This window comes from Bufo bufo, chromosome 9 (assembly GCF_905171765.1).
Source record: "Bufo bufo chromosome 9, aBufBuf1.1, whole genome shotgun sequence".
Classification (NCBI taxonomy): Eukaryota; Metazoa; Chordata; class Amphibia; order Anura; family Bufonidae; genus Bufo; species Bufo bufo.
The window spans coordinates 103,352,075-103,366,050 of record NC_053397.1 but is presented as its reverse complement, the minus strand read 5'-3'; the positions used below and the strand labels follow the sequence as shown (position 1 = coordinate 103,366,050).

The 13,976-nt window shown below is 41.5% G+C and overlaps 1 protein-coding gene across 1 annotated transcript in view; it reads left to right on the top strand.

The window, feature by feature from the left end:
- GLRX2 (glutaredoxin 2) overlaps positions 1 to 7,151 on the top strand; it is a 100,405-nt gene extending 93,254 nt beyond the window's left edge. The window contains exon 5 of the mRNA XM_040407616.1: positions 5,902 to 7,151. Within this exon, the coding sequence (XP_040263550.1) occupies positions 5,902 to 6,024 (123 nt within the window). The 3' untranslated portion in view covers positions 6,025 to 7,151. The remainder of the gene's footprint in view (positions 1 to 5,901) is intronic.
- Positions 7,152 to 13,976: the final 6,825 nt, after the last annotated feature.

Below are 13,976 nucleotides of genomic sequence, written 5' to 3'. Positions count from 1 at the left end.
TATTTGTGGTATTGTATAAGGACTTAGCAGCTTAGCACTGTACGCACATAAAATGCCTGATACTATTGAACGGGACCCCCCCGATATATTCTCCTACACGAGACAAGACGAGGAGAGGATCCTCCATGATCTGGTGAGTGACTGCACATTCCTATCCACTCCATCTGTCACGGAATTGAAAAAAGGCTATGAGGCTGATGGAAAACGGTTGGCCTCAATGGAGCTGCATCTGGCGACTTTAGCTGAATACTACAGGTCGCACAGAATCCCAAGGGGTATGCGCTCCCAACTGAAGCCCAGTCTATTTCCGGCTGATAGCAAATTTGCACACAAGTTCACACAAATCTCCAACAAGTATGCCCTAGATGTGATATTGCTAAATCTGGAGTTTCTTCAGCATGAACTAGGAGCAACACGTGAGCAGTTCGAAAGAGCTGATATTAAATTGAAAGATGCTCTCCCTATACAGGACTATGACACTTATTTAACCAATTGTTCTGCCTATCTGGAGAAATTCAGAAAAGAGCAAGAATTGATTAAGCGGCGTAAATGGCTACGAGATGAGGAGGACTACAAACGGGGAAATGTGTACACATGGCAAGAACAGAGAAATCAGAGACGACAACCTAACTATGGTAACACCACCAATATCAGGAACAACAGCAGTAATTCTACCCAGAGAATGAAAGCGGCTACAGAAGTGGGATCCATGCAAATGGAACAGCGGCGTGATGACCGTTTTTTAGGCCCCACTCCAGATCCAAAAGGACCAGACGTGGGGGACAAAGACAATACAGATGGAGAAAAAGATCAGCGCACAGTAAAGAATCGGCCCACGAGGAAGAGAAATCATCAGTGGTGGTAAATATATCTTCTCAAGTCTTAACAGTTGCACAGACTGAACTTTTGGCTAAAGGCCTATCATACTGTCCTTCAGTTGGTATTGACTGGTTTCAGCTTGAGGTCGACTTACAAAATTTTTTTAGGAATATTAAGTTGAAGGTCTGGTTTTCTGAGAAGCAGTCAATTGTAAATACTGATGCACGAAGTTGTGAACTCTCCCTTCACAGTGTTGGATTACACGTGAAGAGCGACTTCACGCCACAGATTAGAAGTCCAGCTATTGACACGTACATTAATGCAGTGAAGGTGGAGATGGAAGGGTTTAAGGACTCTTTACAAACCAGTGGTCTCAAACACCCGAACATGACATCTGCTGAGATACGGGCCCTGGGTGAGCTGTGCAACGACGGCTCCCTCACAGTGAAACCCGCTGATAAGGGGGGAGCCGTCGTTGTAATGGACACCGCAAGGTATATCTCTGAGATACAGAGACAACTGGGTGATGTTCTGGTTTACAAACGGTTGAATCATGACCCCAAGTTTGAAGTGATTAAAGTCATTACCAGGGTACTTGATGGAGCCAAACTAGGAGGTCTGATTGATGAGTCTTTGTACAATTTCCTATTGGTTACACATCCCAAGACACCATTAATGTACGTGCTACCAAAGATTCATAAGAGCATGTGTAACCCCCCGGGGAGACCCATAGTTTCCGGAAGGGAATCTGTACTCTCTAATTTGGCGATCTTTCTGGACAGGATTCTTCGGCGGTTTGCCTGTTCAGCTAGATCGTACATACAGGACACAGGCGATTTCCTAGACAGAATAGCTGGAGTGGAAGTGACACCCATGACTATACTAGCATCTTTTGATGTGGTCAGTCTCTACACCTCTATCAATCATGATAGGGGTGTGGAGGCTGTTAGGAAATGTCTGATCTCAACACATTATACTGATGAATGTAAGGAGTTCATAACTGACCTGCTCGGTGTAGTGCTCAGATACAATTATTTCGCTTTCCAAAATGGCTACTACCTCCAATTACGCGGAACCGCAATGGGGTCAAATATGGCACCAACCTATGCCAACATTTTCATGTCAGACCTGGAGGCCGGACACGTCTATGTGTCCCACCACTTCAGCCATGTGCTGGGGTGGTGGAGATACATAGATGACGTGTTCGTCATCTGGGAGGGCACTGAGGGTGAATTGACCCAGTTCCATGAATTTTTGAACAATATGGATCCTGAAATCCGGTTCACTCTGACGCACTCCACTGAGCAGGTCCAGTTTCTGGACACTATGGTGAGGAAACAAGATAGGAGGCTGGTAACTGACTTGTACATTAAACCGACGGACTGCAATAAGCTCTTGAGATTTGAGAGCTGCCATCCGCGGCCTATGGTCAAGTCTTTGCCACGGAGCCAGTTCCTCCGTATCCAGCGCATTGTAAAAGATCCTATTGTAAAAAATAAAAGACTGTCTGAGATTGACGAGAAATTTCTAAATAGAGGGTATCCCAAGAGATTAATACAGAAACATCTGGATGATCTGAAACCTAGGAACCCTAAGAGAGTGACTGAACAAGCTAGAATACCATTCATTTCCACCTACACTGAAGGAAGTGTTCAAGTAGCAAGGGTTATTAGGAAACACTGGCCTACACTGAGTAGCAATTTTGGCCATGTGAAAGAATTCTCTACACCCCCCCTGATGTCCTACAGGAGAGCTGACAGTCTGAGGGACAAATTGGTTAGAGCAGAGGTGGCAGGTGATAAAACCGCAGTTCAGACATACATGGGTCGAAAAAGATTTGGAAGCTATCCATGTTTGAACTGTGTAAACTGCAACTATATGTTGAAGGGAGAAACATTTACACACCCAGTGACCAATAGAGTGTTTGAGATCAGACATTTCTTGACCTGTGATAGTTCATTCGTGGTCTATTTATTGACATGCCCCTGTAGCCTCCTATATGTTGGGGAGACTACTTGTGATGTGAAGACGAGAATGAACTATCACAGGTACTCCATCCGTCAGAAACGGAGAGACCTCCCGGTGTCCAAACACTTTGTAGAGGCTGGACACAGGGAAAAGGATCTCAAGTTCAGGGTGATAGACTTTATTCCCCCACTTAAAAGGGGAGGTAACAGGGAGAAAAAGTTGAAACAACGTGAGATCATGTGGATACACAAATTGCGTACACTTAGACCTGATGGTCTTAATGCTGAATGCAGATGGGAGTTATGTGGATAGGTAATGTGTTATTTGCTCATCAGATGTGGAGGTGATATTATTCGTTGAGTCGAATGGGGAGGATATACAACAGTGCTATTTGTAATCATTTGTATGATAAATACACTCATATATCTTTGGTTTATTTATAGATGGAAGTTTTGAAGAACACAATGAACCTTTGTCTCATGATTGGACTGCTCCGTATATGGACCACCCCAGCGCGCTGACATAATGGTGACCAGTGGCTTATGCTGAGGAGGGGCGCTGATGACAAGTCACGTGTAGCACGTTAGGACAACCCGACCTGCATCAATTTTTACTAGAATGGTACTTGATGCCAACCCGGACCGGGAATCTATAAGCCAGAAGTTGGCTGTGTATATACCATGTTTTAGTGCATGGAGATGGGATGGATCCCTCCCATTGCAACTGCACAGATTTTTCACTCTGGATGTGCACATTAACCTAGGGGGCGCACTGCGTCAGGTCAGTGTATGGATGCTGTAGTGGCCGCCACTCCTGGGTTCATTTGCACATCAATATGCAGGTTGGCTAGGTAATTATGCGCTCGTGACTGCCTCGATGTCCCTCTCTTTTTGTTTTGTATTGATTTCCACTGTGTCACCATGGTTACAGGCACGCCCCCTTGACGCCTCGGCAGTGTGTCCGGTCATGTGTCTTCTCTTTCCCTCCCCCCGCCGCCGCTATGTTCACTGTGCGCTCCACTGGGCGAAGTTGCGTTCCAGGGTGCGTGCGTGATGACGCGACGACGTGGGGAGGTGGACGGATGACGCATGGCGCGGCGCATGCGCCTGGCTGACGGAGGGACGCTGATGCCAACGCGCCGGGCTGATCAATGACGGTTAGTCCCAAAAAGTTTTTAAAGTTTAATATGATGCAGCTGCATCGAGTATTTGATTTTAACCCTTAATGGATGGAGCACTTTTTGTATTCACATATGTGTAATTAGAAGCTGTACACGAGGGATATTGATACAGCACATTGGAACACTATGTATGATATATATAGAACCTATTAAGTAGGTACTTCACTATTGAATATGTTACCACTTCTGTATAAAAAAATTTTGACATGTAGAATATGTTTACACAAATAGTCATGTGAGATGTGACGTCTTTGGGATCATGTGATTTTATTGTGCACATGTGGTTTCACTAATTGCACCAATTTGTATTGGATTGTGGGTATATAAACCCCACAGTGTAGCACTGTTGTAGCTTGACAAAGGCCTCATTGAGAAGGCAGAAACGTAGCTGGAATAAAGTTTGGGGTCGTCACCCTATCACCTAACAACTGGAAGTGCTGCCTCTTCATTCTTTGAATATATATATATATATATATATATATATATATACACACACAGTACAGACCAAAAATTTGGACACATCTTCTCATTCAAAGAGTTTTCTTTATTTTAATGACTATGAAAATTGTAGATTCACACCGAAGGCATCAAAACTATGAATTAACACATGTGGAATTATATACATAACAAACAAGTGTGAAACAACTGAAAATATGTCATATTCTAGGTTCTTCAAAGTAGCCACCTTTTGCTTTGATTACTGCTTTGCACACTCTTTGCATTCTCTTGATGAGCTTCAAGAGGTAGTCCCCTGAAATGGTTTTCACTTCACAGGTGTGTCCTGTCAGGTTTAATAAGTGGGATTTCTTGCCTTATAAATGGGGTTGGGACCATCAGTTGTGTTGAGGAGAAGTCAGGTGGATACACAGCTGATAGTCCTACTGAATAGACTGTTAGAATTTGTATTATGGCAAGAAAAAAGCAGCTAAGTAAAGAAAAACGAGTGGCCATCATTACTTTAAGAAATGAAGGTCAGTCAGCCGGAAAATTGGAAAAACTTTGAAAGTAAGGGCTATTTGACCATGAAGGAGAGTGATGGGGTGCTGCGCCAGATGACCTTGCCTCCACAGTCACCAGACCTGAACCCAATCAAGATGGTTTGGGGTGAGCTGGACCGCAGAGTGAAGGCAAAAGGGCCAACAAGTGCTAATCATCTCTAGGAACTCCTTCAAGACTGTTGGAAGACCATTTCAGGGGACTACCTCTTGAAGCTTATCAAGAGAATGCCAAGAGTGTGCAAAGCAGTAATCAAAGCAAAAGGTGGCTACTTTGAAGAACCTAGAATATGACATATTTTCAGTGTTTCACACTTGTTTGTTATGTATATAATTACACATGTGTTAATTCATAGTTTTGATGCCTTCAGAGTCATGAAAATCAAGAAAACTCTTTGAATGAGAAGGCGTGTCCAAACTTTTGGTCTGTACTGTATATATATATATATATATATATATATATATATATATATATCACCAGCGGCTCAACCTCTCACCTTGAATGGATAAGGTGCGCACCTTAAAAGGCCCACCCTCAGGCCCAAATAAGACGTGAACAATAGTAAATATATAGTAAATAGTGTGCCCCTATATATTTATATATTTATTTACTATTGTGTTATATATATATATATATATATATATATATATATATATATATATATATATATAAATAATAATAATAATAATAATAATAATAATAATAATAATAATAAAAATAATAATAAAAATATATATATATATATATATATATATATATATACATACACATACATACTATGCTGTGGTTTTTCCGCATGGGAATCCGCACGGGATAAAAAAAAAAACATATTCTGCCACGTGTGCAGGTGACCTAAGAGCAAAGTAATTTTAATTGTAATAAGCAATGTGTTTCATCTAAAAATCTAAATATGCTAATATCATTATTTTCATCTTTAGGTGCCAAGAGTGTTCGTAAATGGAGCTTGTATTGGAGGTGGCACTGAAACCCATAAATTAAACCAAGAAGGAAAATTACTTCAACTAGTTCAACAGTGTAACATCACAGTCAATGGGAGCTGACGTCAACCTTCCTGGACCTTGAATCGTTGAACAGAATTCTTTGGCACGCGTGTTTCATTTATTCTTTTGATTTTAGTCCAGACCTATTGGTCACTAGTATATAGAATGTTCTTCAACCTATGGAATTGTATAATTGTCATTCACAGATAACGTTTGTTCCAGGAACCGTTTTGAGTTCTATGGGCAGAATTTTGCAAATAATGGCCAATGCATGTTCCAGAAAATTATCTAATATTTAACTACATTATTCAGCTACTTTTTGGGAGACTGTGTCAGATCCAAGGACTTGTTCAGATGAGTGATGTCCGACGAGCAATCCGTCTTTTGGTTGCTAAAAATGAACAATTTTAAATGGACTGCTCACGGATCCTTGTGCTGTCCTTTTTTTTTTGCAGAATTATTCACTTGAATGGGCAAATCTTGTTTAAAACATTGAACATTAATTCTCTAAATAAGCCCTTGAAGTTGTGCATTTATCTGCAGACCAACTAGGTTTAATCTCTAGTTGTAAGATCACACTAGCATTGTGAGATCCGGCATTGCCGGAAACCACAGCGTCCCTGTCTGGCCCCAATAAACTATAATGGGGAATGGCGAAGCGGTTTCCGTCCGGCCGATTCTCGGCATATGGTTTAGTGGGGCTGGAAGGGAATGCTGTGGCTAGTGGCAATGCTGGATTCAGAGAACAGCCTGCTGGATCTGACAACGCTAGTTTGAAACTAGCCTAAGCTGAAATTAGTTTCTGCAAAGACAGTACAGTTTTTGTGCCATAAACATTAATATGCAGTTTACAGCCCCCTGAGAAAGGACACATCTCCTGTGCTGCTAGTTGAAGAAAATCTAGTAGAGAAATGAATGGGGGAGATTTCGGTGTACAGGGCTGGTTCTAGCTTTGTTAGAAAGAGATAGTTATGTGCTTTATGTCTGATTCTCTTTTTTTACATCAATCAAGACATAAGCCCTCTTAACAGGAACCTGTCACACTGAACATAGTGTTTGAGCTGCAGGCAGTCTGTTATAGAGCAGGAGGAGCTGAGCAGGTCGGGAGGAGTCAGCCTTCCATCTATGATAGTACATATAGAGATAGCTGTCACTGATAGGACCGCCTCCTTGACTACTAAGCCCAGAATGAGTAGGTATTCAAATGAATGAAATACAAGTTTTACTGATTGTTTCCCCAAAAAACGATGTAGTATTCTCCTCGGCTCCTCCTGCTCTACAACTGCCTGCATCTCAAACACCATGTCCAATGTGACAGGTTCCCTTTAGAGGGCTTATGACATGGTTGATGTAAAAAAAAAAAAAGAAATCAGACATAAAGTACATGACTTCCTCTTTCTAAGGGCTCATTCAGATGGCCGTATGCCATCCGCAAAAATGTGAATCCGTTTTTTTTGCGGATTAGATGCTGACCTATTCACTTCTATAGGACCCTTTTCTATTCCACGGTTCCGCAAAACAAATGAAACTTGTCCGTGAAAATCAGGACATGGTCCCATTGAAGTCTAAGGGTCCGCAAAAATACTGAATGCTATCCGTTTTTTTTGCGGATCTGCAAAAAAAAACGGATAGCATTCAGTATTTTTGCGGACAGCATACAGCCGTCTGAATGAGCCCTTACAAAGCTAGAACCAGCCGTTTACACAGAAGTCTCCCCATTCATTGCTCTGCTAGATTTTCATCAACTGGCAGCCCAGGAGAGGTGTCCTTTGTCGGGGCTTATCTTTTCTGCTGCAATGCTCTCCCTATAAATGTCATATCTCCTAATATTAACTAGCTTTTTATTCTGAATTATATTAAAATAACATATAATGTCACCATAACCTCCCACCATAACTTTTTAAAATACATTATAAGGTCTAGAATCACTCATGCATTTTTGTGGCCGTTTTTCATGTGTTTTTTTTTTTTGAGCCATACAAAGAAGAGAAGTTTCAGCCTTTCTGCTATATCTGCCTGTCCTCTGAGATTAACTTCTGGCTTTGCCTAAAAAAAACTGCACGAAAACTGCATGTTTAATTCCTGCCTTAATTACTTCTATCCAGAAAAAAAGGAATTCACATTCACATTCAGATTTGATGTGTGAATGCAGTCAGAGATTTCCAATTAGTAAATTGTATTGGTTGCAAAATAAATGTACTAGCTTGTGACTAAAGGTACTGAAATGATAGTTGGACTTTTTTTTCAGCGGTATGGTGAATTGCTTCCTGAGAACGTACACCGTTAAATTGCAGATAGTTTGGAGTGTTTAAAGGGAAATATCTATATTATATTCTCTAACATATTTGGACCCCTGCTGATCAGAGGATGTTAGAGCCAGGGTCCCTTCAGCTTAGTCCTTGGACAGCAGTGCTCCAAAGTCCCCATTTTGCAGGGAACTAGGACAGAGGCAGTGAATGTTGCTGTGTTGTAGTTCCTAGCACGGTTTGTGGCCAGGAGCACTGCTTTGCTGGAAAAGAACAAGGGGAACTGCTGGGACCTCCACTGATCGGGAATTAAGGCATACCCCTCTAATAATTTGGAACTATGGGTGAAACTTACTAATCCTATAAATACTAACTGAATTCTTGCACAATTTGCACCAAAAACTGGTACACATTGGTGGTATAAATTTAGACTACACAGCCTAGAGAGTTTCCAGATTTCTCATCCAGCACCACCCATTTTGATAAAGCTGGTGCAATTGTTTAATCTAAGTTACTGTATTAAAACTAGTGCTAGTAAATCTGCCACTGTATCTTTTTCTGTGCCATGAAAGTTTATACCTTAGGTGTATATTCTTGTCATAGTTAGGGTTAGCGTTACTGATCATTTTCTCTGTAATACAAAGCCATTGTATAGATCAGTGATGGCTAACCTCCGGCACTCCAGCTGTTCTGAAACTACAACTCCCAGCATACTCCATTCATTTAAATGGAGTTCTGAGAACAGCCAAGCAAGGGGGCATCTTGGGAGTCGTAGTTTTACCACAGCTGGAGGTTAGCCATCACGGGTATAGATGGTTTCCTTGAGGGGTAAACGTTATACTTGTTCTAAAATATACTTGTGTGCGAGGGCATATTTTAAATAAAACTTTTTATAATATGTTTGCAGTTAGAGAATGTGATTTATCTTTCTTCTTTACATCAACATGACAGTGGCAAAAAAAGAAATGGGATAAATAAGGAATCTTCTCTAGTGCTCCAGAAATTGAAGGAAAAAAAAAGCTTGTTCGGAAAATCATAATGAGGTCGTTATTATGGGAGACTTCAACTACCCAGATATAGACTAGAAAACTGAAACCTGTACATCTCATAAAGGAAACAGGTTCTTGGAAATAACCAAAGACAATTACCTTTCCAAACTGGTTCAGGACGTGACTAGAGGGACGGCCACACTGGACTTAGTATTAATCAATAGACCTGACAGAGCAGGGGGACACCTGGGAAAGCATTAAAAAGGAAGCATTAAAAAAATATAAGGGAAAAAATAGAATATGTAAAAGACAAATAAAAGCAGCCAAACTAGAGACCGAGAGATTAATTGCCAGAGTAAAACTTGCCCTAAAATGTTCTTCAATTATACAAATGGTAAAAAGTATAAATCTGAAGGTGTCGGTCCTTTACAGAGTGATGAGGGGGAAGTTGTAAAGAGCGATGAGGAGAAAGCAAAGTTATTAAAAAAAAATTTTTTTCTCCACTGTATTTACTGAAGAAAATAAACTGTCAGATGAAATGCAGAATGTAAAAGTAAATTCCCCACTAAAAGTGCTCTGTCTGACCCAGGAAGAAGTGCAGAGGCATCTTAAAAAGATAAAAATAGACAAATCGCCGGGACCAGAAGGCATACACCCCCGTATCCTAAGAGAATTGAGTAATGTCATAGCTAGACCCCTTATTGCTGATATTTAAGGACTCTCTATACTGACTGGTTTGGTGCATAGCAAATGTGGTGCCAATATTCAGAAAGGGTCCAAAAACAGAGCCCAGAAACTATAGTCCAGTAAGTTTAACATCCGTCGTGGGTAAACTGTTTGAAGGTTTTCTAAGAGATGCTATCTTGGAGTACCTCAATGAAAATAGGCAAATAACGCCATATCAGCATGGCTTCAGGAGGAATCGGTAATGTCAAACTAATTTAATCAGTTTCTATGAGGAGGTAAGTATTAGACTTGACAGCGGCAAATCAATGGATGTCGTATATCTGGACTTCTCCAAAGCATTTGACACTGTACCACATAAAAGGTTAGTATATAAAATGAGAATGCTTGGACTGGGAGAAAATGTCTGTATGTGGGTAAGTAACTGGCTCAGTGATAGAAAAGAGGGTGGTTATTAATGGTACACACTCAGATTGGGTGACTGTCACTAGTGGGCTACCACAGGGGTTAGTATTGGGCCCTATTCACTTCAATATATTTATAAATGATCTTGTATGAAGCTTGCACAGTAAAATATCAATTTTTGCAGATGACACTAAACTGTATTTACATTACTTTATTATAATTTTTTTAAGTAATTAACACGGAAGAGGACAGTATACGGCTGCAGATGGATCTGGATAGATTGGAGGTTTGGGAAGAGAAGTGGCAGATGAGGTTTAAAGAGGACCTTTCACTTGTAAAAACAATGTGAACTAAGTATGCTGACATATAGAGCGGCGTCCGGGCACTTACTATTATCCCCAGGCGCCGCTCTGTTCTCCCGTTATGCCCTCCGGTACCTTTGCTCTTTAAGTTATAGTAGGCGGTGTCTTCCCTTGTCCTGTGGGCGTCTCCTTCTCCTAGGCTGCAGCGCTGGGCAATCACAGCGCGCAGCTCACAGCCTGGGAGGTTTTTTTCTCCCAGGCTGTGAGCTGTGCGCTGCGATTGGCCAGCGCTGCAGCCTAGGAGAAGGAGACACCCACAGGACAAGGGAAGACACCGCCTACTATAACTTAAAGAGCAAAGGTACCGGAGGGCATAACGGGAGAACGGAGCGGCGCCCAGGGATAATAGTAAGTGCAGTGAGATCCCCGGGCGCCGCTCTATATGTCAGCATACTTAGTTCACATTGTTTTTACAAGTGAAAGGTCCTCTTTAACACTGACCAATGTAAGGTTATGCACATGGGAAGGAATAATGCAAATCACCCGTACATACTAAATGGTAAAACACTGGGTAACACTGACCTGGAAAAGGACCTAGGAATTTTAGTGAACGGCAAACTAAGCTGTAGAAACCAGTGTCAGGCAGCTGCTGCCAAGGCCAATAGGATAATGGGTTGCATCAAAAGGGGCATAGATGCCTGTGATCAGAACATAGTCCTACCACTTTACAAATCACTAGTCAGCCCACACATGGAGTACTGTGTACAATTCTGGGCTCCTGTGAACAAGGCAGACATAGCAGAGCTGGAGAGTGTTCAGAGGAGGGCAACTAAAGTAATAACTGGAATGGGTGGACTACAGTACCCTGAAAGATTATCAAAATGAGGGTTATTCCCGTTAGAGAAAAGACTACTGAGGGAAGATCTAATAACTATGTATAAATATATCAGGGATCAGTACAGAGATCTCTCCCATCATCTAGTTATCCCCAGGACTGTGACGAGGGGACATCCTCTGCGTCTGGAGGAAAGAAGGTTTGTACACAAACATTGAAGAGGATTCTTTACGGTAAGAGCAGTGAGACTATGGAGCTCTCTGCCTGAGGAGGTGGTGATGGTGAGTTCACTTAAGAGTTCAAGAGGGGCCTGGATGTATTTCTGGAGGGTAATAATATTACAGGCTATAGCTACTAGAAAGGGGTCGTTGATCCAGGGAGTTATTCTGATTGTCTGATTGGAGTCGGGAAGGAATTTTTCCCCCATGAAGTGACAAAAATTGGCTTCTACCTTTTTTGTCTTCCTCTGGATCAACTTGCAGGATAACAGGCTGAACTGGATGGACAGATGTCTTTTTTTTCCAGCCTTATAAACTATGTTACTATGTTCTTGATAGTTGATATGATATGCCCCCACAGAGCCCTGAAATCGACATCATCAAGTCAATCTGGGATAACATTAAGGCCTCATGCACACAGCCGTTGTGCGGCCGTACTGTGCATTGGGGACCGCAATTTGCGGCCCCCAATGCACAGGCTAAATCTGTGCAGCAGCCGGGATCTGTCTGCACTGTAAAAAAAATAGAACCTGTAGATCAAGTGAATGGGTAGGCATCCGTGATGCGGGGTGCACGCGGCTGGTGCCCGTGTTTTGCAGGCCGCATCAGGCCTAAGAGACAGAAGGATCTAAGCAAGCCTACATCCACAAAACATCTGTTTAGTTTTCCAAGATGTTTGGAACAATCTCCCTGCCGAGTTCAACAACAAATATTTATTTATTTTTTGGTCATTCACTTTGCATTTTCCTAATTGATGAACTGTCAAATTATTTTTCTTATCCATTTTTTTCCTGTAACAAAAGATTTCAAGGCAAAACATTTTTTTTTTTTTTTAAATCAGATTCTTTTTATTAAAGATTTTCAAATTTAACAAAAGACAGAACACTGTCACCCCAATCCCCCCTTCCCCCCTCCCTCCAACATACCCCTTGGGACAAGAGCATTTATATGATAACGCATCATAAGATCTGACATATCATCCCCTTATTTTTACATATCACAATGTATTAAATCAGAACAGTGCACCTTTGAGCAATGTGGTACATTCTACAAGAGTAAGCAGACATGTATAAATATTCATGAAACACTCCTATTCCTGACACCATTAAAGGTAGCTATTTTTTGTATATAAACACTCCTCTTATAATTCTTTGCCCCCCTTTCCACCCGTTCCTGTACATCCCTCAATCACTCACTTACTCACTCCCTTACATTTGCAGATTATAATGTTGAATCCAAAGTGACCAAACAGTTTCTCTTTTGGTAGACATAATTTTCAAGACTAATCAGCACATGCACCTTTTTTTCTAGTTCATCCACTGATGGCGGTTGATTATCTAACCAGTGAAATGCTATTACCTTTCTAGCCTGATATAATACCCTAATGACAGCCAATCTTTTCTCAGGCATCGATTTGGGTACATTCACACATCCTAATATACACTCCACCACTTCCATATTGAGCTCAACATCAAAAACAGTTTTCACCATCTCAACTACCCCCGTCCAGTATCTTCTCAGTCTAGGGCAATTCCACATCAAGTGAATGAGGTCTGCATTCGCCACATCACACCTTGGGCAACAATCATTTCTGTACCCCATTTTTTTCATTAGAACAGGAGTTTTATATACTCTGTGTAAGAACAAGAGTTGAGACACTTTTTGAGCTTCACTCACCGCAACCTGAGTGAACTCCTCCAAGACAGTGTCCCATTGTTCCTCTGTCAAATCAGGGGCATCCCTCTTCCATTTATCATATAACGGGAATTGCTGCTTCTTAAATTGCGCTTCCATAAGACATGTGTAATTTAGAGATATCACTCCTTTTGTACCTCCACTAGACTTCAACAGGTCTAATATAGAATTTTTCTGCGCAGGGCTTACTGCTACCACCTGGTCCTGAGCATGTAGCGTGTGTCTAAGTTGCAGATACAGATAGAATTGGGACTTCTGCAGCCCAAATTCCTGCTGCAGTCTTGAGAATTCTTTAAGAACATTATTATCAAACAGTTGACCCATATATTTCAGTCCTGAAGCATCCCAAACCTTTACTCCACTAACCTTGTTCACTTCAGTATACATAAAATTCGGCCAAATAGGAGTGATGTTAGAGTAACCTTGAATACCTATGATTTCCCTGGCTTTCCACCACGTATTGTGAATGGAACGAAGTATCCGGTATGTATTGCCCTTTGCATGAAAAGTACCCTCCTCCAGAGCAGACCTTAAGTTTTGACATCCCACCAGAGACTGAATAATTTTGCTGGCTGTACCCATGCCATCCGTCGACTCCCATCCTCTCATATGCTGCAATTGTGCAGCTAGATAATACA